Raw genomic sequence first — 24,476 nt, 5'->3', positions numbered from 1 at the left:
GGCCTTTAATTTTAGGGTGTGCGGAACACTTGAGAAGAAAGTTGCTTGGGTGTGTAGTTAGAAATCTGGGACGGGGCGCCTGGCTGGCTCAGTCAGTAGAGTATATGACACTCTATCTCAGGGTTGGGAGTTCAAGCCCCATGTTGGGTGTAGAGATTACTTAGAAGGAAATAAAGAACTCTGATTGAGATAAATAGTACTCCCCTCAGCCCCCAAGCAAACCTCTTTGAAGACTTACAGAAATGTACAAATTATGGTATAAAACCCAAAGGCTTCAAACAAAGCCAATTTAAATATTAGATTTTAATAGTATTGAAACCAAAGAACTGTCCACTTAAAGTCCTAACTATCCTAGGACCTTGGGGTCAAGAGGTTTTAACCATTTCTTTTTGTGCTCAGACCTTCCTTCAGCTCCACACACAAGAGCCGCCCTCCCGTCACCCCAGCTCCGGACCACATGCAAAGCAAAGTTGGAAGGTAGACTTCTCATGAATCGAAAGCAAGAAAATACTGATTTGACCATAAATATTTTTATTAAATGTGAAAATACACAGGCATAAAAATAGTACCCATATTTGCAGACATATCTGAGACCCATTTCAATTAATTTTCTCTATTAAAACACTAAATTGAGATGGATTAGTCTTGTCTCATTCAGAACCAGCAACAGCCTTATAGTAGGAGTAGTAGTTTAACTTCTCAAACATCTCCACGTTTTCTTCCTCCACACTCTGCTTTCCACTGCAGGCAAGAGGCCACCGCAGACCAGTGCAAAACCTGTCACTCTACGTAAAGCCACGCAGTGGCTAACTGTACTCTTAAATCATTCAGCAAATGAGATCATCCATTTAAAAAAAAAAATCCACCTATTAATATCATTTGCAATTGCAGAACAGACTCTGCTACTAACAAAAGGAATGATCTGATTTCGAATAAGGATATTATTTGCCGACAAATTAGCATTTGCCTTCCTCCTTCCTTTAGAAGTACGGGAAAGTCACTACATTCAATTAAGTTGCATGGAGTTCGCGAGCTCACAGCACGGTTGGCACTCAGAGCTTTCGCGAGGCCCTCGCCGGCGCCCTGTGCTTAAAGGGAGGCAGCTCCAACCCAGCCTGACTGAGGAAGCGTTTTTAACTTAAGCATCTTACGTATTTTTTTTCATGGCAAATGCCACAACTTCTGTTTTCATGCCTTTGAAGTGAAATTTTCCATTTTCCACCATGAACAGGAAATGCTGCCAATTTCAAATTGTAATTCTATTAACTTTTTTCCTACTTGGTTATTTTCCCCTTTAAAAAAAAAAATATATGGGTAGTTTTTACATTCCATTATCAGAGTCCAAAAAAGTTGTTTTCATACTGATTAAAGATACATTTTTAATACTGACCAAAGAGAAAGATGGTTTAAAGTTAGCATTACGTCCCTCCAATTCACAGTAGTAAACTATTACAGTTGTTTTCGTTTTCAAGTTTTCATTTATCCATACCAAGAAAGCAGAGTTTCAAAAATGGGCAATAAACTTATTCTCCTTTTAGAACCTTCTCGTGTTTTTAGGCTGATGTGTTTAATACTTGCTGCTGTGGAAAATATCCACAATGTCCAGACAAGTGATACTCCATTTCAGAAGCTTTCCAAAAAGCAAGGAAGGAATTTAAGAAAGGAATCTCCTACAGCTAAGGCTAGGTACCCCTGTGATTTTACTTTTCCAGAAAGGGCCATTTACCAGGTAGCTGCAGGCCCCAGAAACAAGAGCCAGGAGACTGGCAAGTGGAAGGAACCCAAAAGCAAGGCAAATGCTTGTCAGTCCCGTGCGGTCCTCCGGTGGACGAGCTCTCCCAGCGGCCGCCGGGACAAAGGCCTGGCCCTCCGCACCCGGAGCCTCTCTCAGGGCCGGGGCGCGGCAGGGCCGGACTTCCCGGCCCACACTGTCCTCAAGTCTCCCTGTGGCGCCGGCACTTGGCACATAGCCCCTTTCTGCACCGAAGACCAGCAAGTAACCGCACATTTCAGTTACGGTGACTAATCTGAGTCCGCGGTAAGATTTCAGGAATGGGAATTACAGGTTTATTACCGGCGTGGACAAAGCCACACCAGCAGCCGTCTGGGCAGCGCCTGACGGTGAGCGGCGGAACCAGCACCGGGACGCAGCTCCCACCGGCCAGCCCTCCACCGTCCTGACTCCCTCCGGCTCCTTGGGGGGACTTCTCCTCGTCTTCTCTGAATGGAAAGGCAAGTGATTTCATATTACCGTTCTGATTCTGTGTGAAAATTCATACTTTAAAAGTAGGTAGAGGCCATTGCTAGACTGCAAAACGGTCCCAGTGACATCATGTGCCAAAGAACCAGGCTGGCGAACAACAGTGCTGATGTGATGGAGTCATGAGATCGCTAGGATGAAAGAAACAAAACGAATTTCCCTCAGAGATCCTTTCAGCACTGGCTTGAATTTTGAGACCTTAAAACAAAAGGAAAGCTGCAAACTATTCACTAATTTTCAAAATGCATTAAGTTTATTGGTACGAAACAGACTTTAAATAGGATGCGGAAAGCACATAGGCGTTTTGCTCAGTTCAACTATGTGACTTTTTTCCCTCCGTTTAGAGAAATTTCTCCACATGTGTTTCAGGATGACTGTGGAAGGAAAGGCTCTGTGCTTGGCTGCTGTGGCCAGGACCCCTCCCGCCACGGAAATTAAAATGCTTGATTTCAGAAAAACAATATATTAGACCCATACTCATCAGAATGCTCGGAGGCCGAAACAAGAAAACCTTTCCAGAATGAAAGTAGTAATTCTTGACTAAAGTAATTCTCTTAGAGTTTAAATGCAGCATCAGTAGTTCTGTAAATATTTAATGTTCTTGATTAAAGTTAACACTCAGTTTTTAGGGAAAAAAATTATCCAGTATCCAAAGACTGAATAAATTCGTCTCTTAAAAGGTAAGAAGGGACCGGAAGAGAGGCCTTCTGGATGGTGGGCATGCAGCCAGAGCGACTACATTTGTAAACGTGTATTTTTTTCTAGGGACAAGAACCAGAGGCATCGGGGGCGGGTCAGGGGCGGGGCTCCTGTCTAACCCCGGCCTCAGACAGCCCGCCAGGGGCGGGGGGCGGGACTGCAGTCCGGGAGGGTCGGCCGGGACCGGGAGAGGCCGCCCCGCCGCCTTTATTAAAAGCGGGGAGCATGGGAGCAACTTTCCCTTTCTAAGGCAGTCCTGTTGCGGGCAGGTCTGCGGAGCTCCCGACTTCGGTTGGAGCATTTCACTCCGCACCGCAAGCCTACTGCAAGTGACACCACGATCTGGACCTATGTCGTGCCTGACTTCTCTTTTGTTCCACGGTAAACCGAAGAGCCCAGATGAGTTTACGGCTCATTCTGCGTCCGCGGTCCTCGTGTTCTCTCGCAGACGCACCGCACATGTCCATCCAGCGTCTACACCCGCAGCACCACTCCCACCTGGCAGCGGGGTTCCTCGAAGGCTCCGTCCCTCCTGCGGCCGCCGCGCTCAGGCCGGCGGAGATGGAAGCGCGTGTGGCCGCGGAGGCTCTGCCACTTCACGGGTATTTGCGAGCGACCGCGCGACCGGAAGCTAAGCGAAGGCGTCCCTAAGAACGTACGACTCGGAACGCTGCCATTCTCTTCGCGAATCCTAAAACACGAGCTCGGGGCTCCGCACCCACGTCGGCGCTGCTGTCCTCTGCCCCGCGGCTCCCGCGCGGCCCTGCCGAGGCCCCGGCACGGGCGCGCCCACCGCAGACCCTTCCAGACCCTCCGCGGGTCCGGTCGCAGGGGCTGCTCCGCCCGCCGCAGAGCCGGCCTCCGCCTCCCTGCCGCCGAGCACCCACCAGCCTCCGGCCTAAAATGGATAAAACGACCTTTCCTAGTAAAACAACTCTTTGGTCATGGACAAATTAAAAGATTTGAATTTTTTTTTTTCATTAGGATCCTGGAACAAGGTTTCTTTGTGTTTAATCTTTAAAAAAATTAAGGAAGAGGAGGAGAAAAACAGCTGGTTTAATTGAAGTGGAATTTGAATCTAAAAGGTCCGCCTGAGCTGAAGGGATTGAAGCCCTGCCACGAGTTCCAGCTCCTGTGGAAAGGGTTGCCGCCGCCTCCTTGCTGGCTCTCCGCGTCCAGCGGGTCTTCCCCGTCGTCGAACTTCTTCCTCATTTCTAGGAAAGAAAGGCGCGCATCAGAACGCACGTGGGGGTCAGGCACTGGGGACTCCCGACTCTGCCCTCAGCACAAGGGGCCGGACACACCTCGGGGCTCTCCCATCCCCAGCCGGCTCCCCGCGGCGCTCTCGGGGGAAAGCCTAGAGGAGGCCCGTCCCGCAGAAGGGGCGGCGTTCAGGGCTGGCAGCGCCCAGTCGCCGAGATTCGGGCCGCCTGCATCTTCTCGCCTCACAAGCATCTACCCAGGGAAAACGTGCTCTGGAAAACGGGAACTGCGGAGGAGGAGAGCTCCAAAAGTCCCCGCCTGGGGTCAAAGAGCCACGTCCCCACCCGGCCCCAGCAACGCAGTCCCAACCTCGCCAACCCTGACTGGCTTCCTGGGCCTCGGTCTTGGATCCGAGCAGGGCGGGGTTCCCGGGCGCCGCTCAGGAGGCCGCCTGCGCGGCAGTCCCGGCAGTGCCGAGGAAGGTCCCCATGAGACCGAGACTAAGGCTGACGAAGGGGACCGAGGAACGCTGCGGCGGGGCAGGAGGGCAGCCTAGCATCCTCCGAGACCGCGAGGACGAGTTCCTCCTTAAAGCAGGAACAGGGGCTGGGAAAAGTGACAACACAAAAGAACTCGTAGCGACTGCAAGGGCAGTTCTTGAAGCTTCTGTGCCCGTCCGTCCCCCGTGCTCGGTGCGAGCTCAGGGGACAGACGGAGCATGGCGGGGACAAGCCTCTGCTGAGCACAGAACGGCGCATCCCGCGGACTCCGGAAGGGCGCGTCTGCTCTCGTGGGGTGCGCAGAGAGCAGAGGCCCACAGAGCTTCCATTCCAGGGCTTAAGCAGATGTTCAAAAAAGATCTGCCAAATGGGTATAAGGTGTGATTTCCTTCTATTTCTGGCCAATCTGTCTAGCTCAAGTCTAGCTCCTGCTGACACCGAAGACATACAAAAGGAAGAGTTATTCGCTTCCGTTGAACTCCCCCGGAAATGTCCAAACACCGTCCAGTATTCCCTCATTTCTCCGTCTTCTCTCATTTCCCAGGCCCTGGCCGCGCACGGTAACAGCATTTCCAGCACCCAGCAAAGCTAACCAAGCCCGGACTTGGGGCAAGATTCCCGGGGAACACAGACGACAGGCAGCCCCCGCCCGGGCTGGGGGTACGTTCGGGCCTGGCACCCCGGCTCCCTACTCAAGCGCCTCCAGGTTCCAGAGGAAGAATCTGTCATCATGGGTCTGGGGAGGTGGGGGGAACCTAGAACCTCCCCTCACTGTGGTGCTTTCCTGTCGCCCGCGCGAGAGCGGAGACTGGGCTCTGGTCACTTGGGCAGGAAGCGGGGCGTCAAACCCGGCCTCCCGCTTCCGAATCTGCCGCTCCCCGACCGCGCGGGGCCCAGGAGGGCGGGAGTGTGGCGGGGGCGGGCCTGGGGCTGGACTCGCGGAGCTGCGGGGCGGGGGAGCCCGCCCGGCCCCGCGTCTGCCTCCGCCCCAGTCGGCGAAGCAGCGGAGCTAGTAAGTCAGGGCCGCGGCCTCGGCCGCCTGCAGAGACCCGTACCTGGATCCGAGAGAACTTCTTTAGCAGCCGCTATGTCGATGAACTTCTTCTCCGCTTTTTTCTTTTCTTCCTCATTCTGGAAGTTATCTGGGTGCCACTGCTGAGCTAATTTTCGGTATGCTTTAATGATTTCTTGCTTTTTGGCGTTTCTGAGCAGTATTAAGATGAACGCTCATTAGTCAAGAAGTGCCACCTCACCGCCCCGGAAACTCAGACAGTCACGATCCGCAGGCAGCCCCGCGGCCTGCTCTTCCCGGCCGCGCCAGTGTGGCCACGGCCGCGCGCCTAACCTGCGCTTCTGGGGGATCATTAAAGCTGCTTCAGAATCTCAATGGGAAGAAATTACTTTTGATCTTTGCAGTTTTCTCTCTTAAAAAAAAAAATCAGACCCATTTTTAAACTTTCTGAATTTCCGACCCACCTGATAACAATTCCTGGCATTAAGAACTAACTGTGACTCTGAACCACACTCCTGTTTTGCTTCTGGTTTCCTTCGTTCTGGTCAGACCTTCGATTGAAAGACTGATGTTTCCCTTGCACAGAGAAGGTGGATCTTGTATTATTTACCTAGCTTTTGTCTCTCCATGCGTGTATTAATTCTCGAAGTGCCACTTTATTCTTAGGCCTGAAGAAGTTTGCTTTTCCCCCTCCTGTTCCCCCCAAAAGAAAGCTCACTCCTCTTCACCCTTCCCCAAAAGTCTAGGCCAGGGCCTACTCATGCTACAGCGTCCTCCCTCTGTCGCCAACTACTAAGTCCCCCAGCCTTGCAGTGCTAGTCTCTTTAAAGAAATCTACCTGTAACAAAATAGCTGTCTGATGGTTACGATGTGAAAGATGGTTAGGTTTGATCCAGGACCGAAATTACATAAAGTAAGGAACTCAATCAGAGGAGGAAAAAAGAAAATAACAATGTAAATTTTAAATAACTCACCTTTTTACTCCCAAGATTTTATAATAATCTCGTTTCTGTGACTGTTTCAATAGCCTTTGTGCCTTCTCTAGACCTTCCCGAATCTGCTGGTCATTTTCATTGTGTTCCTGTGCAGTTTCGTAATCCTGAATAGCTGTCACGAGGTTTAAGATAACGCTGTTAAAGGAACTGGAACTTACAACCTCTACTTATCCTGTCAGGCTGATCTCGCCATTACTGCTAAGAGCCTAAGAGATGGTGACGATTTTGTTAGGCAACTTATGAAAGGCATAATTAAAGCTGGATTTAGGTAGCTTTTTCCTCCCATTCAATAAAACTCACTGCTGTTTACTCGCCCACCTTCCCTCCGGCACAGCTTCACATCCACACTTGACACAAGGCAGCCTTTCCATCACTGTGACTGAACTGATCCTTACACAGGAAAATAAGACGGTGGCAAAGGAAATCTGCACCATCAGCTACAGGTCCACAATTCGGAAGAATCAGAGGCTTAGAAAGGGAGCAAGGGGAAGCACCAGCAATCAGAGTGTCGAAGTCCTAGGGATTTCAACAGGAACTATTACAAACCTGCTTTTTTAAGCTACTGGTCAAAGCAGAGTACACTGTCCTGGTGTGGGACGTCTGGTTAACAATCCACATCACAGCTTTTGCCTTATTTTAGAATACCTGAGTATCTAGAACACAAGGCATCAGGAGATCTAAGTCATGTAGAAAAGCGTCAACATGGCAAGCCCGAGACTGTTCTCCTTCGAAAGGCCCGCTGGCAAGGTCCGTCCTGGCTGGCGTCTCAGAAGATGGCCTTCAGGAGCGCTCCCACCATCTCCTGGTGAGAATGGCTCACCAGGCCTCAGTATTTGTACAGATAATGTCGTTTATGTGAAATATCGTCTTTCCCTCTGGGAATCTGGGTGCTGGCACGGCAGAAGTGCCCGGCTGACTGACCCCTTGTGAATGTCCCGGGCACCGGCGCTCTAGTGAGCTTCCCCAGCAGACAGCACCTTGCACGTCTGGAGGAACTGCAGCTCGTCCTATCATTTCAAAGAGAAAGACTCTTGGAATCCTCTACTGCTTTGCTCTGGAGTTTGTGCCACGTGTCTCTTCCCTTCCTGATGTCACTCTGTGTCCTTTCAGTAGAATAAATCTCAGCCGAGTCCCACTGTGTGCTGAGTCCCATGTGTGCTACGAAGTCCCCAAATCTGGGAGTGGTCTTGAGGAGCAGACATCTCAAATAAGGGACTTTTAGGTCCGAATTCTAGTTTCTATGTGAGTGCATTTCACTATAGGGAAAACATCTCTCTGGATAACATGTCCGAGGATTCGTACTGGCCACGGCTCATCCTGGAAGGGATTCAGGGAGGCACAGGGTCCTCCTGACAAACTGCCAGAAGGTCAACAGCGGCCTAATACCCCGTCACAATGCCTAGCGCTTCCCTCACTCTATCTCACCACACAGACATCAGCCGTTTCCCATGAGCACAAGAACAAGGATGAGGACAGGACAATAAGATATTCTGAGAGAGACCGCCTTCACATAACTTTTATTACAGTATATTATAATTATTCTAGTACTATTAATCTCTCACTATGCCTAATTTATAAGCTAAACTTTATCATGGGTATATATGGGTAAGAAAAAAATAGTATATTTCGGGCTGGATGTGATCTGCAGTTTTAGGCATCCACTGGGGGTCTTGAAAGGCATCCCCCGCAGATTAAGGGAGAATGACTGAAATTTGCCTGAACTACAGAGAAAAATGAACCAATACTACCTCTGGTCCATGGCGGGGAATTGGGGAGGGGGAGTGACACACATTTCAAGCTTTCATTCTAAGTCCTGCCTCAATGCATTAATACTAAAAATATGAAACTACAGCCCTCCAACTCACAGTGACATCATAAAATACCTTTCCAATTTAGAACACAAAACTGTCATAGTAGTGAGGTTTAAATTAACAACTACTAACAATAGTACTCAGTATCACAAGCTAGTAAGGAAACATACTTTGAAGGAATTCAATACAAGAGGAAAATGTTTCAATACATGCAATTTTGCTATTTATGCAAACTCTACATTTAAAACATATTTTCATTCTTAAATGTTCAGAGTATCTCCTCCAAAGCAGGCTTCTATAGCCTATCCTTTTATTAAAACTTAAGGTGGACACATTTCTCCCAATCCAGAAAAAATATAAGGTTGTTTCCTACATTCACATCACTACAGGCAGGTAATTTAATTAGAAACTTAGTATGGGTGATGTTAAAACTTCCCATAGACATAAATGAGATAGATCATTTTTAATTATATTTTCTCAGATTCTACCCTCCAAGGAGTCATCTTTAAAGAAAAAGTAAGTAACATCCAATTATGTTTCTCCTATACTGTAATTAAGCAACCACACAAAGTAGAATAAGACCCCGAAAAAAAAATCTATTACATATTAGCCAATTCATTTTCTCTCCACTGAACCTAAAAAAACTTCCCAAATCCTTTTTCTTCCATACTCCCCACTCAGTTCTTCCTAAGGCACAGTGCAAACAAGGAAGCACAGGAGCGCGCCTCCCTTCCGTCCCACTCCCCCTCCGAAAGGACAAGATGATGATGGAACTGTGGCAGCACTAAAAACAGACCAGAAATTTTCCTAAATTTCTGAAAGAGAGGAAGCAAATGGATTATTAATAATTAATAAACCTAAGTAGAGAAAACCACCATCCAAGTAGAAGCCCGACCAGACTGGGGAGCCATTCTTTTTGGCCAACCACCGAGGGTCTGTGAGACGGCGAAGCCCCCTTCGCGGGTGAGCGGCACAGCAGCCACCCTGCGGGGCCGAGAACCAGCCGCGAAGCTGAGGCGCAACTGTGCCCAAGCAGAGGCCGCGGGGACCACGAACAGATGCAGAGCCCAGCCCCCGGGCACTCGAGATCTCCACGGCAGACCTGGAACTGACCGAGGAAAAGCGGTTCCACCCGGAATGTCAACACACGGAAGGACCGGAGCAGGAGAGTCCGGCAACTAACGCGCCGCTTCCCCCGCGACTAGCAAGACAGCGAGGCCCACAGGCAAGTCTTCCCGCGAACCAGTCCTCCCCACTTCAAGCCTGCCCGCAGCTCCCCAGGGCAGAAGCAGCATTCCAAAGACAGATGTGCACGGCTGCGAACGACTGCCCCCTTTCACTCCACAGTCCATTAGCAAATCCCAGATCAGCTTCCCTTCAAAATGCACCCGGAGTCGCGCGGCTGCTCACCACCGCCGCCGTCACCACGGCCGACCTCAGTACACCTGAGCAGCTGCCACAGCTCCGGAACAGCTGCTCCCCGCTTGCATCCTCCTTCCCCGAGCAGTCTGCTCTCAGGACAGGGACTCAGACGGCCTTTTAAAGAGCACATCAGACCCTGTATGATATGCCCACGGAATACCAATCTCCTCCTCCTGAGTATCATGCAAAACAGTCTGCACCAGGGCTGCTAAAATGAGCTCGTGTCAGCTGAATCCAAGATGAGAGGGGGAAGCAAACCGTGAGAAAGCTCAATGGCAAAAAAAAAAAAAAATCACAGAAAGTGCCAGAAAATACACTTTCTGGGTGTATGGGTTCACCCTACAGTGACAGCTTCTATCCTTTGCATATTGTGAGAACCATGAAATCCAGAGCCCGACCGTGAGTTAAAGCAGAGGCCTTACTGGGGAAAAGTCGGGAACAAAGACAAGAGCAAATCGTCTGGGGCAGCTCGTGTCAGGAGCCCCCGACAACCAGCCCCCTGCAACCATGCGCGCTCTGAAGGTGCGGGGCTCTTTCTCAGTGCAAAAAGATCTACCCCTTTGGTAGCAAAAGAGCAGCCGGGCCGGCAGCAGATGACCTGGACGCGGTGTGGCTCAGAGCGGCAGAGAGGGCGGGGCCGTACAGAGAGGCCCTTTCAGCGGGAGGCAGGATGTCTGTGCAAACTGAAGCCCAGACTAGTGCAACTGTTACATACAGAAGGCTGCCCCGCCCCTGGTGCTCCACTGCGCGCGCGTGTGCACACACACACACTCACACAGCCAAGGCACTTTCCAACGAATAGGGCAGGGTAAGCCAAGTCCTTTTATGATCATCTTGTTTTAAACAGTACGGCATCGATTCAAAGACAGTTTTTAAACCGCACCAGAAGAGAGTGCCTCAACGTGCCTGCTGAACATACATCGGAACAACAGCCCAAATACATGAAAATTCCGAGCAGACATCATGGCATGAATTTTTTAAAAATCCAATCACCTCTTTTAAGGGTACTCACAAAGCAGAATAAGAACTCAACAAAGAGGGGCACCTGAGTAGCTCAGATGGTTGGGCGTCTGTCTTCGGCTCAGGTCATGACCTCAGGGCCCTGGGATCGAGCCCCACATCAGGCTCCCTGCTTGGTGGGAAGCCCGCTTCTCCCTCTCCTCTGCTTCCCCCCTGCTTCTGCTCTCTCAAATGAATAAATAAAATCTTAAAAAACAAAAAACACTCAGCAAAAAGACAAAGAGAAGATAAAAATGTGAGTAGTCAATACTCAAAAAGATCAAAACTATCACAAAAGTATAGATGAAATGAGGATCAGCCCATGAAGCAGAAGCAAATGGGAAAAAAATAAGGACATAATGAAATGGAAATAAAGAGTTTAAAAGGACTAGAGAAAAAAATGGCAGCTTTACATAACAACTGGCTAGGAAAGCGAGAAGGCCCAAATTTTCTGAGTTCTTACAACGAGTGGGGCTTCAAGCCTGGGATTTCGGGGCTCAGCGCGCCTGGCTCTGGGAGAGCTCCGAGGACACAGCATCGCTCTGAGAGAAGGCAGAGCAGTCACCCGCGGACACACGGCATGGAAACAGCCACCTGAAGCACACCCCGGCACACAGCAGGCAGGTTACTCGCTTGTTTCAGAGTGTGTCCCGGAAAGGCAGCATTCTCAGAGAGACCCCTCTGGGGACAAAGGAACCGGTGGCCAGTGCCATTTCCCTGCCGCCTGGCTCAGGGTAAGTACAGAGCCACCGGCAGGAACCGGGGCAGTGCCAACACTCGCCACCTCATCTGCTTACACCCAGCGCCACCAACACTATGCTGCAGAAGAACCGCCCGTCCCGGGCGTGCCTGCCTCAGTCCCAGTAGGCGGGCGGCCCCCCGCAAGACCCGCACCAACTCCTGCCGGCACCGCGGCTCCCCGTCTGGGAGTCGTGTGAGGCCCTGGTTCCAGCAACAACAGGTTACGTCTCACAAGCCGACCAGAGCACATCTGGTTGAAACTCAGCACAGTCAGGCCAGGGACCAAACACTGCCCACAACTGGCAAGCGGAGCCTCTGCCGACGATGGCGTGAAGGATAAAGTGGCCAGCACACGGGAGGGCACACCCTGGACACACTCCCCGAAGCGGCAGGCCCTGGGGCACAGGGGATACTGCGTGCAGGGGACTGTAGTGCCTCTTCTTCAGAAGGCCATCCCTCTCGAGAACAGGAGACAGAGCTGACTTTCCTCACACACAGAAACAGGCACAGAGACTTCGACAAATGAGAAGACGGAAGAATTTATCCCAAATGAAAAAGAAGAGGACGAGGCCACAGCCACAGATCTAAGTGAGAAAGATCTAAGTAACATGCCTCACAGAGAATTGACAGCAATGACTGATCGGTCATAGGGATACTCAGTGGACTTCAGAAAGAGTAGAGAACATCAGTGAGATGATTAACACAGAGATAAGGAATAACACAGCAGAAATAAGGGCCCAATAAACAAAATGAGAAACACACCTATGGAAAGACCACCCATCGCCATCTGATCGCCACGACCACCTTTGAGAGACCCACATTATTCCTATCAAAACAGTGCCTTTTGGACTTGTGACTTTTGGAACTAATTCTCTTTTCATTTGTGGCTGAATGTCATACGTACAATAAATAATCTCTTCTGCTGTCTTAGCTGAAGAAAAAAAAGATACTAGCAAACCAAATACAACAATATATTAAAAAGATCATTCAACACCATCAAGTGGGATTTATTCCTGGGTGCAAGTGTGGTTCAGTATTTGCAAACCAACCACAGCATGATACATCACATCAGTAAGAGGAAGGATAAGAACCATATAATCATTCCAGTAGATACAGAAAAAGCATTACACAAAGTACACCATCCATTCATGATTAAACAAAACAAAACAAAACCCTCAGCAAAGTAGGTTTAGAGGGAACACACCTCAACATAATAAAGGCCATATATGAAAACCCCACAGCAAACATCGTCCTCAATGAGGAAAAACTGAGAGCCTTTTCCCTAAGGTCAGGAACAAGATAAGGATGTCCGTTCTCACCACTTCTATTCAACAGAGCACTGGAAATCCTAGCCACAGCAATCAGACAACAGAAAGAAATAGAAGGCATCCAAATCAGTAAAGAAGAAATAAAACTTCCACTCTTTACAGATTACATGATACTATACACAGAAAACCCAAAGATTCCATTGAGAAACAGCTAGAACAGATCAAGAAATTAATTAAAGTCACAGGATACAAAATCAATCCACAGAAATCTGCTGCATTCCACCAATAATAAAGCATCAGAAAGAGAAATGAAAAACAATCCCATTTACAGTTGCTCCCCAAAATAAGATACCCAGGGATAAACCTAGTCAAAGAGGTGAAAGTCCTGTACTCTGAAAACTATAAAACACTGATAAAAGAAACTGAAAACGACACAAAGAAATGGAAAGATATTCTATGCTCACAGATTGGAAGAACAAATATTGTTAAAATGTCTACACTACCCAAAACAATCTATACATTTAATGCACTCCCTCTCAAAACCCCAACAGCATCTTTCACAGGCTGAAAAAAAACTATCCTAACATTTGTTTGGAACCACGTTAGACCACAAATAGCTACAGCAATCTTGAAAAGCAAAGCTGGAGGCATCGCAATTCCAGGCGCTACGTCAAAATAAAAAGCTTCTGCACAACGAAGGAAAGGATGAACAAAACTAAAAGGTAACCTACTAAATGGGAGAAGCTCCCTGCGGTGACATATCCAGTAAAGGAATAGTATCCAAAATATATAAAGAACGTATAAAACTCAACACCCCAAAAAAACAAATAATCCAATTTTAAAATAGGCAGAAGGCATGAACTGACTGACACTGCTTCAAAGAAGACATCCAGATGGTCAACAGACACCTGATAAGATGCTCATCATCACTCTCATTAGGGAAATGCATATCAAAACTATAATGAGTTATCAGCTCAAAGCTGTCAGAATGGCTAAAATCAATACAAGAAGCAACAGGTGCTGGCAAGGATGTGCAGAAAAAGGAACCCTCTTACCACTGTTGGTGGGAATGCAAGCTGGTGCGGCCACTCTGTAAAATAGTACAGAGGTTCCTCAAAAAGGTAAAACTAGAACGACCCTACAACCTAGGAATTGCATTACTGGGCATTTACCCAAAGAATACAAAAATACTAATTCAAGGGGATACAAGCACTTCTATGTGCATAACAGCATTATTCACAACAGCCAAGATATGGAAGCCCCAAGTGTCCCTGGATAGATGAAAAGATAAAGATGTGGTTATTTAGGGGCGCCTGGGTGGCTCGAATGGTTGAGCCTCTGCCTTCAGCCCAAGTCATGCTCTCAGGGTCCTGGGATGGAGCCCTGCATCAGGTTCCCTGCTCAGTGGGAAGCCTACTTCCCTCTTTCCCTCTGCCTGCCTCTGCCTACTTGTGATCTCTCTCTGTCAAATAAATTAATTTTTTTTAAAAGATGTGGTATTTATCTACAACAGAATATAATAAAGACTGAAATCTTGCCACTGCAATGACATGGATAGAGCTGGCGAGTATAATGTTAAGTGAAAGAAATCAGTCAGTGAACGACCAATACCATGAGATTTCATTCACTGTGAAATTTAAGAAACACAACACAACAAGCAAAAGGAAAAAGAGACAAATCAAGGAACCGACACTTTTTTTTAAGTAATCTCTACATCCAGAGTGGGGCTCAAATTCACAATGCCAAGATTAAAAGTCACATGCTTTACCGAATAAGCCAGCCAGATGCCCTTCAGGCTCTTAACTCTAGAGAACAAACTGATGGTTCCCAGAGTGGGAGTGGGGAGGGGAAGGGTGAAATGGGCGACAGAGATCCCGGAGTGCGCTTGTTATGATGAGCACCCAGTGACTGAAATAAAAACTTTAAAAAATGGCTAAGACGGCCAATTTTGTGTTATATGACTTTTCCTACAAGAAAAATAAAAATAAAATAAGTAGTATAGTCAGACTCAAATTCAGGACTAATTCTAAATCCCATACTCTTTCCACTAAGACCTTATCGATAAACTAGGCTCATTCGTCCAGCCAGTGTGGTGGCCGGCTACGTGCTGGGCACAAGTAGCAGAGACAGATCAGCTAATAAAACAGACGCAGGTCCTCACGCTGCTTACATTCTAGCCAATACAACTGCTTACCTCATAAGGACACTTGAATCATCCCTATATTCAAAGGAACTTTATCTACATTTAGTAAGGCCTGAATGTCCGTTTGCTCCTCTCAAAAACTATGAAAAGAATTACGCATATAGATCCGAAGAGCCGCCTTCATTTTTCATGACCTCAGAGGCATCCACAAACAACAATCTTACTTTACTTACTTTCTTGTGAGTAGAATCCCCTAATACCTTTCCTGATAATTGTCATAATCCCCAAATTAATAAATCTCTATGTTCCATTATTCACTACAAACCTTGTTTTTCTTTATCCATTACATTCTTATCACTTTGAATTGCTTATTTAAAAAAAGATAAAACCAGTAAAGAGAATATAGAAAGCCTCATATTTCAAAATGTGATTTAGCCTAGTTAATAAGAGTACCAGTCATCCACATCATTTGTTAAACCTCCAACTCAAATCTAAATAATGCAAGTAATACACTTCAGTTTGAATTATAGAGGCCCCCTTGGCACCCCACCCCAGCCTCAAACGGAGAGACCTAGTAAGCCCATTCCCAACCTCTCCGTGAAGTTGCTTGATTGCCATACTTTGGACTCAAACAACCATCTTTATTCTAAAACATAATTCAGAAAGATTCCCCAGTATACAATCCAAACATACCAACGAAGACAAATAAATTCCTATTTAAAAGATATTTTAAAGGGAAAAACAGACTCCAAAGACAGATCTATTCTATTAAATCAGTGCTAAGCATCTTTTTCTTCAAGAATGAAGCTATCCAGTTTCCCTAAAAAACAAGTCAGTTTAGCATTCAAGTTAGAGAAGCATCTTCAAATTATCTTTAGCGGCCTACAAGACTTAACCTCCTTTGAACAGCTAAGCTTTTTATATTCTTCTGCAACTTCTCTAATTTCACAATTAGAACTGAGGATTTAAATACAGATGACAGAAGTACCTGTGATGAACTCCCCAAAACTAATGGAATGCAAACTCCTAGACTACAGCCCGTCTCACCGAGTACACAGAGCAGCTCAGAAGTGTAGAGAAAGGGTGCTAACAGGGTCTTCTTGAAGATCATTCTGATTACATACATTTCAAGCCTCACTCAAACCAAGGTCTATCCTGTAAAATGTCCCACAAATAGCAGTACCTAGAGTTGTCATCACTCACAGGAAACTGCTTAGGAGCAAGATTCTTGTCAAATTCTGAAAAGCAGGAAAAAAGTCAACGTTCGGTGTGTCTTAAAATATAATCAAATGAGAGGCACCTGGGTGGCTCAGTCAGTTACACATCCCAACTCTTGATTTCTGCTTAGGTCACAACCTCAGAGACATGAGAACAAGCCCCGCTGGGCATGGAGCCTGCTTAGGATTCCCACTCTCCGTCTGCCTCTTCTGCTCCCTACATGCACGCCTGCTCGCTCTCTCAAAAAAAAAAGTTCCACAAACCTACCTGAATTATCACTGCTGCAGATGCATTCTCAGTGCATTTAAAATGTTATCCAGGATTACCACTTCCCATAATATAATTATTTTAGTAAGACATTAATACATATTAACAATCATACATTTTACTATATATTCAGTGCTTAAATGGAGGGGAAAATAGAGTACCACAAGCCAAGTTTCACCAGAAAAATACTCTGGCCATTTTCAACTTAAAATGCCTTATCTGATTTGAAATGAAAACTTTGCAATAAGGGCTACAGGGCTCGGTTCTTTTAAAGACCATCACACTTAAATGTCCATACCATACAGTCACATCAAAAAGTCACAAAACAATAAATGTGAAAGGATTCTTTTTTAATATATACTACTGTATATATCTTAGTTTTCTTCCAAAAGAGAACTATTTATTAATTTATTCGAGGCCCTTACAACATCTAACAGGAAACTCTTACTTCAACCTTAACAAAGTAGGATACGCAACTATCCTAATGTCACTCAACAGCTCAGTGGTCACAGATGATCTTTCCATATTTAGGCACATATGACATATATGTGTGTGTGTGTGTGTGTGTGTGCATATATATATATATATATATGTTGTAGGTGTAATATGTATACCATGCATATGCATGGAATATATATTAATATATAAAAATATATGGGGCACCTGGGTGGCTCAGTGGGTTAAAGCCTCTGCCTTCAGCTCAGGTCATGATTCCAGGGTCCTGGATGGAGCCCCGCATCGGGCTCTCTGATCAACAGGGAGCCTGCTTCCCTTCCTCTTTCTCTGCCTGCCTCTCTGCCTACTTGTGATTTCCATCTGTCAAATAAATAAATAAAATCTTTTTAAAAATAAATAAATAAATAGATAGATAAATAAATAAATAAATTTTTTAATAAAATATATATAGATCTATAAAGCATAGACTAATATATATGCACAGAAAAGTCTCAAAGATAGAAATCCCAGATGAACAGTGATTACCTCTGAATGATATGAAATCTAACACTTAAATTTTCTATGTTGCTATTTAACTATTCTAACTTGTCTACAACAAATAAAGGCTAAAATGTCTGAACTGGTTTCAGGGGCAGAACGCTCTCCTCATGCGGTATGTCCTCCAAGTTCCACTAAGGAAGAATCCCCCAGTTCTCTGCCATGTTCCTGCAGTCGTCAATGTTTCCAGCTACTCTGGTCAACTTGTTCTAAACAAAGGATGTTAAGCGTGTGCTAATTTCCTATACATCAACTTCCAGGTACTGCAAATCAAATTCCTTAAAGATTTACCTTCATCATACATTTCCTCTATCAAATAGGCCTCTGCTCTGTCTTTCAGAGCATTCACATTGTCAGGCTCCACCTGCAGAACTTCAGAACATACTCGAATAGCTTCAACAGGCTTCTCATCCTACAAACAAATATGAGAAAAGGATTTATGGTTGTTATTCCATATATTAAGTTTTTACACTTCTGGAAACCAATCACCTGTTACCTTAGAAAAGCAGTGGCAAATCCTTTCTTTTGAACGAATCGTATATTCAGAAACACTTGGCTCTGTTTTCATGACAGATTCATATTTGCTGGTTGCGTCCATATACCTATGGATGAGCAAACCATGATGAGTAACCATGAAAGTGTATTTCTAGAGCTAAGGAAGGACCCCTACTCTTCACCATAGGTTACTTAATCAATTCACCTGAATGAGCAGGTGCCTTCAAGCACTGTTTATACCTTATTAGTCTACAATGGCAAAGAAGGTACCTCTGCCAGCAAAAGTTAGGAGGTAAAACACATGACCACAGAAAATGTGTGTGTACAAAGCAGAGTATACCTGTGAATACCAAACAAGGTGAAGAATTTCTTCAGAAAAATAGTAATTTTGAAAATGAGTAAAACATTTCATTAAGTCTGACTTACACAGAGCATTTTCAGCAAAACAGAGATCAGGTTTTATTTCTGGGTCACTACACACCTTCATGAAATAACAGAGCCCATTAACTACACAACATCTTATACAACGAATGTCAATATTCACAGCTAAGTATAATGTAGTTCCTTGCAGAAGGAAACGGCTTAAATCCCCAGCTTTCTAAGAACAATAAAAACTATTTCAGCATTTTTTTAAAAAACTAATGAAAAGTATTAGTCACGTTATACACTAAGTTACTTTCCTTTCCTTAGTAATGGCAGACTAAAAGATATATTTTTATACTACTGTGGCACATCATTCCCATTATTCAATTAGAAAATAACTGCAATTCACTAAAAAAAAAAAACAACTAGCTTCTGAAAAAGTGAAGCAAAAGTACTTTCCCCAGTTCCTCCAACTAGGTACAATTAAAATACCCTAGACATTATATATTTATAAAAATATGAAAAGACTCCAAAAGAGGAGAGAAGCAGGTAGACCATTTGAGGATGGCACGTGTAGATTGAACTAATCCCAAATGCTAGTGTTCTTGTTAGTGCTGATATGCTTTCGTTTTATGCATACAAATCTTAAAGTTCTATTGATGATAATACAAATCCAATATAATTGTTAATTCTACACTGGGCACTTGGGTGGCTCTTTTTGACCTGTCTAGGCCAGTATCTGTAATTCTGGGGCTGGAAGCTTAGGGGTGGGGAGGAGAGAATTCTCAAGTTCACCATCAGTAGCTTGGTCAGACCTAAACACTTAAGTCTGTTCACACAAAACTGGATAAGAACATAGACATGGATGTACAGAGTTAACTTCCAATTTGCATACTCTGCTTAGAATTTGGGGGAAAATTTTTGAAAGATAATTGTTAAATTATTAGAAATGTGTTACAGTCATACTAGTATGACATTTTGTCATATAAAATCTATATTTACCTCTTACATCTATTAAAAATATTGTGGCACATAATTCAACATATATTTGACTTTGATTTTGTTTCACAATAATTAAAACAATAGTAAACTTGAAAAAAACAGAAACAAAAAAAAAAAAAAACAAAACCCAGGGGCACCTGGGTGGCTTAGAGGGTTAAGCCTCTGCCTCGTCTCAGGTCATGATCTCAGGGTCCTGGGATCGAGCCCTGCATTGGGCTCTCTGCTTGGCAGGGAGCCTGCTTCCCCCTCTCTCTCTGTCTGCCTGCTTGTGATCTCTCTTTCTGTCAAATGAATAAATAAAATCTTAAAAACAAAACAAACAAACAAAAAAAAAACACCAAGGAACCTTGGGACCTGAGGGAAACATAATATGGTAAACTTCCTGGATTTTTTTTTTCTTTTTGCTTCCTATACCCCAGACTTGAAGCTGAAGCAGCCAGCAACCCAGAAATGCTAATGAGTGCAGACAATAAAATCAAAACCCAGCAAGAGCCTGCTCTCTCAAGTCAAAACACCTGGGAAGGGAAGCCTAGCAAGAAAGTACCCCACCCCTTCCAATGCCAGCAGGTCAAGTGGACAGCCTCGACTTCCTGCCGAGGCTGTGACAAGGTGTGCCCACACCTGTACCAAGGTGGGACAGGGAAGGCCAAGTAGGGAGCCAGGACTTTCCTCCATACTGGAAATAATTCCCGAAACTCTCACCTGCTCCAAGCAATAGAGAAGCCCCACACCTCAAGTATCAACAAAGGCCAACTGGGAAACGTCTGCCTCCCTGACAGTAACAACGCAATGCCCACCCTTGCTTTGCTGGAACGGCATCAGAAAAACACAGCCAAAACAGAAGATTTAAATTTAAAAAAAAACAGTCTTACAAAATCAAAGTGTCCAGGTTTCAATTAAAAACAATTCAGCCTACCAAGAAACAAGATCCCAAACTGAATGAGAAAAGACCCCAAAAGGACAGAGATGTTAGAATTATCTGATAAAGATCTTAAAGCAGCCATGGAAATGGCAGCAGTGACAAACAAACATGCTTAAAGCAAATGAAAGCAACAGACGGCCCTGGCAAAGTAACGGAAGAGATACAAGAATAATCACATGGAATTTGTTTATTAGAACTGAAAAATAGAAAAACCCCAAAAACAAGTTCATTGAATGTGCTTCAACAGTAGAACAGAGGTGACAGAGAAAAGAATCCGTGAACTGGAATGATAAAAAGTGACCAAATCTGATCAGAAAGAACGTGAGCTAAGAAAAATGAGGAGTGCCTCAGAGAGCTGAGGCGCTATCACAGAAGAGCTAACATTTATGTCAATAGAATCTAAGATAGAAACGAGAAGCCTGAAAAAGTACTTCAAGAAATAATAGCTGAAACTTCCCAAATTTGACAAGACACAAACCTACATATTCTAGAAGCTAAGTAAACTCCAAATAAGATAAAAACAAAGATATCCACACCAAGATACATCACAAATTAAACTTCTGAATACTCAAGAAAAAAAAAATCTTGAGGGTCACAAAATATATAAAAGAAACAAAAAAAAAAATCTTGGCTCACTCGGTTAAGCATCTGCCTTCAACTCAGGTCATGATCCCAGGACCCTGGGATCGAGACCCACATGGGGATCCCTGCTCCGTGGGAAGCCTGCTTCCTTCTCCCTCTCCCATGCCCCCTGTTTGTGTTCCCTCTCTCGTTGTGCCTCTCTCTGTCAATAAATAAAATCTTAAAAAATAAAAAAAAATATTGAAAGCAATCAGAGGAAAATGCCTTATTTTTAGGGAGAAGACCATTAGAATGACAATGGATTCCTCTTCAGAAACCATGGAGGCCACAAAAAAGTGGTACAATATTTTTCAGGTGCTGTAACAAAAGGACTGTTAACCCAGAATCCTATACCACAAGAAAATCTCTATATACTCTGTAGACATCTCTATCACTCTAGGTACCACATTATTTTTTTTTTTTTAAAGATTTTATTTATTTATTTGACAGAGAGATATCACAAGTAGATGGAGAGGCAGGCAGAGAGAGAGAGAGAGGGAAGCAGGCTCCCTGCTGAGCAGAGAGCCCGATGCGGGACTCGATCCCAGGACCCTGAGATCATGACCTGAGCCGAAGGCAGCGGCTTAACCCACTGAGCCACCCAGGCGCCCCCCACATTATTTTTTAATAGTCAATTTATATGTCTGTCTCCCACCCTAATCTAGAAGCTTCTTAAGACCAAAAACCATGTCATATTCATTTCTACACCCCCAGTACATTGTCAGTACCTGACACAGGACATGTTCAATAAATATTTGGTGAAATATAAGTAAAACTGCTGGTAAGAATACTATGCAGTTACTATTATTTAAATTCTGCTATATTTAAAAAATGTAGAGTTGTAGTAGTTTTGCCAAGGCCCAGTGCTTTCTAGGATATTCTATCCTCAAGGACTAACAAGTAAAAGAGCAAGCAGTTCAACTGTTCTTCTGTGCCCAGAAAAGACATACAAGGGAGGCCGCACAGTGAAAAACAGCGTATTCTTACCTGCCATCTCTGATGAGCTCTTCGGCTGACTCGATCAGCTTATTCAGTTTCTTCACTTGCTTATAGTGTGCAAAACACCTTTTATGATCCTGGTCAAGTTTTAGACATTCACGAACTTCACTGCTCATGTATTTAAAAAGAAGAAAGTACTCCAAGTCAAAACAAGCAATGAGTAGTTTTCCATACCAAATACAGAAATCACAATATTTTTTTGGTAATAATTAAACAAAACACACAGACCGAACAATTCACCCTACACTTTTACATATGGCATTCTCGTACACGCATGTATTAATTCAAATTAAAATGACTTAAGTAGGTTATACATGAAACACCCCACTTTGCTTCTGCAAATATAGTATCTCTACTTTCATAAGCACAGCTCATGAAAATAAACTATGTGGAAATAGAGTAACTTAGGGATAACACAAAATATATAAATGAAGAACATAAAAACAGCCTTAACCACAGTTTTAACTTAAAATTAAAAAGAAAATGGGATGATTATCTTACTGCCAACAAGAAAAAGATGAGATGTGCATGTCACTGGAACTGACCTGAGAGACAGTTCATGGTCTCCTAGTTGATAGTACAGTCTGCTAATTTTATAAAAAGCCTCAGTATTATCATTCTTCAATTTTGATGCAGCTTTTAAGTCACTTATCGCTTTCCTAGGTTCCCCTTCTTTAATGAAACATTCAGCTCGAAGTTCCCGTAGTTCTGCATCCCAAACACAAACCTTGAGAAACAAGAGAATTAGACTTTACGAAACAGCAAACTACACACACTCCCTCCCACACATTTTGCCTGCATATTTATTGACGTGAAACTACCTTTGCGTAATGTGATTTCTGTATTATAAATAGTACTAAAAAGTCTGATACAATTTAGATGTGACAAAATAATTTCTCCAAGGACATCTTAAATGGGGGAAGGAATATCCTGCATATACTAATGAGGCCCCTTTCCTACTTCCTTCAATTATATAATTTTAAAACTCTGAAAGTAAGAATACATGGCATTACTATTAAAAGGTTGTTCCCAGTGAAGCATATCTGATTTTGAAAAGAATATTCTATAATCTAGTCTCAAAATATAAAATCTAGGTTCTACATCTGTAAAATATTTCTGTTCTACTAATAACTAAATAGAATTCTCTTTTATAAATTGTTATCTCTTCGAAATTAAACCCTCGTATCACAAAAAAGAAAGAAAAGAGGGGAAACAATGTGGGAAGGTTGAGGCTTCACCATTTCTACTTCATGAAGAAGTCGACGATATTCATCAACGGACTAGTATTCTTCAAAACTTAAGCCCAAAAGTCCAACAGAAAAGCCTGGGGAAGTATCTTTTATATACTTCTGAGTTGTTCTTTCTAAAGTCATATCAAATTTTCACATGTATTAAGATATCAAAATCAATACCGTACATTAAGAAAATATCTTGAATAATAAACTAGGTCAAAATGGATAGTCTAACTACTGGAAGGTAAAAAATTTTAACTTTGTATTTTCTTAATAAAGCATTAAAATGCTATAATAAAACACAAATTCTGCTGGACCACACCACGTGATCTCCTCTACAAAATCATGAAAGAAGCACCGATTCCACATACATCCCAAGGTGCTATGAAAATGATAAATACACATGAATTATGCTTGCTTCTACTTGAGGATTTTAGTCGACTTCCTCCTTGAAACCCTCTGCCATTCAGCCCGTCAGCGGCGAGAAGACTACAGACTCGGGTTTCCCATCTAGAACTCTGGATCTTGTCAACCCTTCATCTGCTTCTTCCCTAGAAGCTTCCCATTCTAACCACCCCTCTTGGCCACAAACGTGATTCTTCCTTTTCCTTCAACCAATTCTTTCATCTTAATCCCATTATCGAACCTCTCAAGCTCTCTCCCCCCAACACAGAATGTAAAATGAGACAGAAATACCAAAGCAAGTGATATATAACGATACGTAACGCCCCCTCTGCGGCACCTCCAGCACATTTACTGAAAACCTCAGTCCACATTCTGCTCTGTACCAACACCAGCTTTTCACTTCAGAGCTAAAAGCCCGAAGACCCACCTGATTCTATCCCTATCTTGGTTTCTTGTAATGCATAACGTGTCCAAGTCTATAAATGTGCCTTACCGTGCAAAGCAGTCGGCGCCAGGCCTGGCAGCCGCACCGCCAAGGAAACTCACCTCTAAAATCTTATCAAGGAAGGTTATAGCCGCGCCGTAGTCCGCGCTCTCGAAGGCGTCCAGCGCTTGGGAACGCAAACGCTGCATCTCGTCAGACTTCCCAAGCTGCAGCTGGGCTTCCTTTTCTTCGCTCTCACTTGGGCTAGATTTGAGCTATCAGAATGAGAAATTAATGAGAAATGTTTAATCTCTTAAACCTAATTCCCGCAGTACACACCCGATCTGACCATTTTACACCAAGTTCACCGGGGGCGAAGGGAAGAGACGCCGCCACGCTGGCCCATCCGAGCACGTGCCCCGGGGCTGACAAGCGGGAGGGAAAGTCACCCCCACTCGGGACAGGACACAGACGCAAGCTGG

General features: G+C 44.5%; 1 protein-coding gene across 1 annotated transcript in view; it reads right to left on the bottom strand.

The window, feature by feature from the left end:
* Positions 1–514: 514 nt before the first annotated feature.
* DNAJC3 (DnaJ heat shock protein family (Hsp40) member C3) overlaps positions 515–24,476 on the bottom strand; it is a 63,253-nt gene continuing 39,291 nt past the window's right edge. The window contains exons 5-12 of the mRNA XM_082700696.1: positions 24,117–24,269; positions 22,479–22,660; positions 21,922–22,041; positions 18,028–18,133; positions 17,823–17,943; positions 6,649–6,781; positions 5,718–5,866; positions 515–4,173 (exon numbers count right to left, since the gene is read on the bottom strand). Of these exons, the coding sequence (XP_082556822.1) occupies positions 4,016–4,173; positions 5,718–5,866; positions 6,649–6,781; positions 17,823–17,943; positions 18,028–18,133; positions 21,922–22,041; positions 22,479–22,660; positions 24,117–24,269 (1,122 nt within the window). The 3' untranslated portion in view covers positions 515–4,015. The remainder of the gene's footprint in view (positions 4,174–5,717; positions 5,867–6,648; positions 6,782–17,822; positions 17,944–18,027; positions 18,134–21,921; positions 22,042–22,478; positions 22,661–24,116; positions 24,270–24,476) is intronic.

Source organism: Mustela nivalis (assembly GCF_964662115.1).
Source record: "Mustela nivalis genome assembly, chromosome: 15".
Lineage (NCBI taxonomy): Eukaryota > Metazoa > Chordata > Mammalia > Carnivora > Mustelidae > Mustela > Mustela nivalis.
The sequence above is the reverse complement of the archived record's forward strand: the minus strand, read 5'-3'. Positions and strand labels throughout refer to the sequence as shown.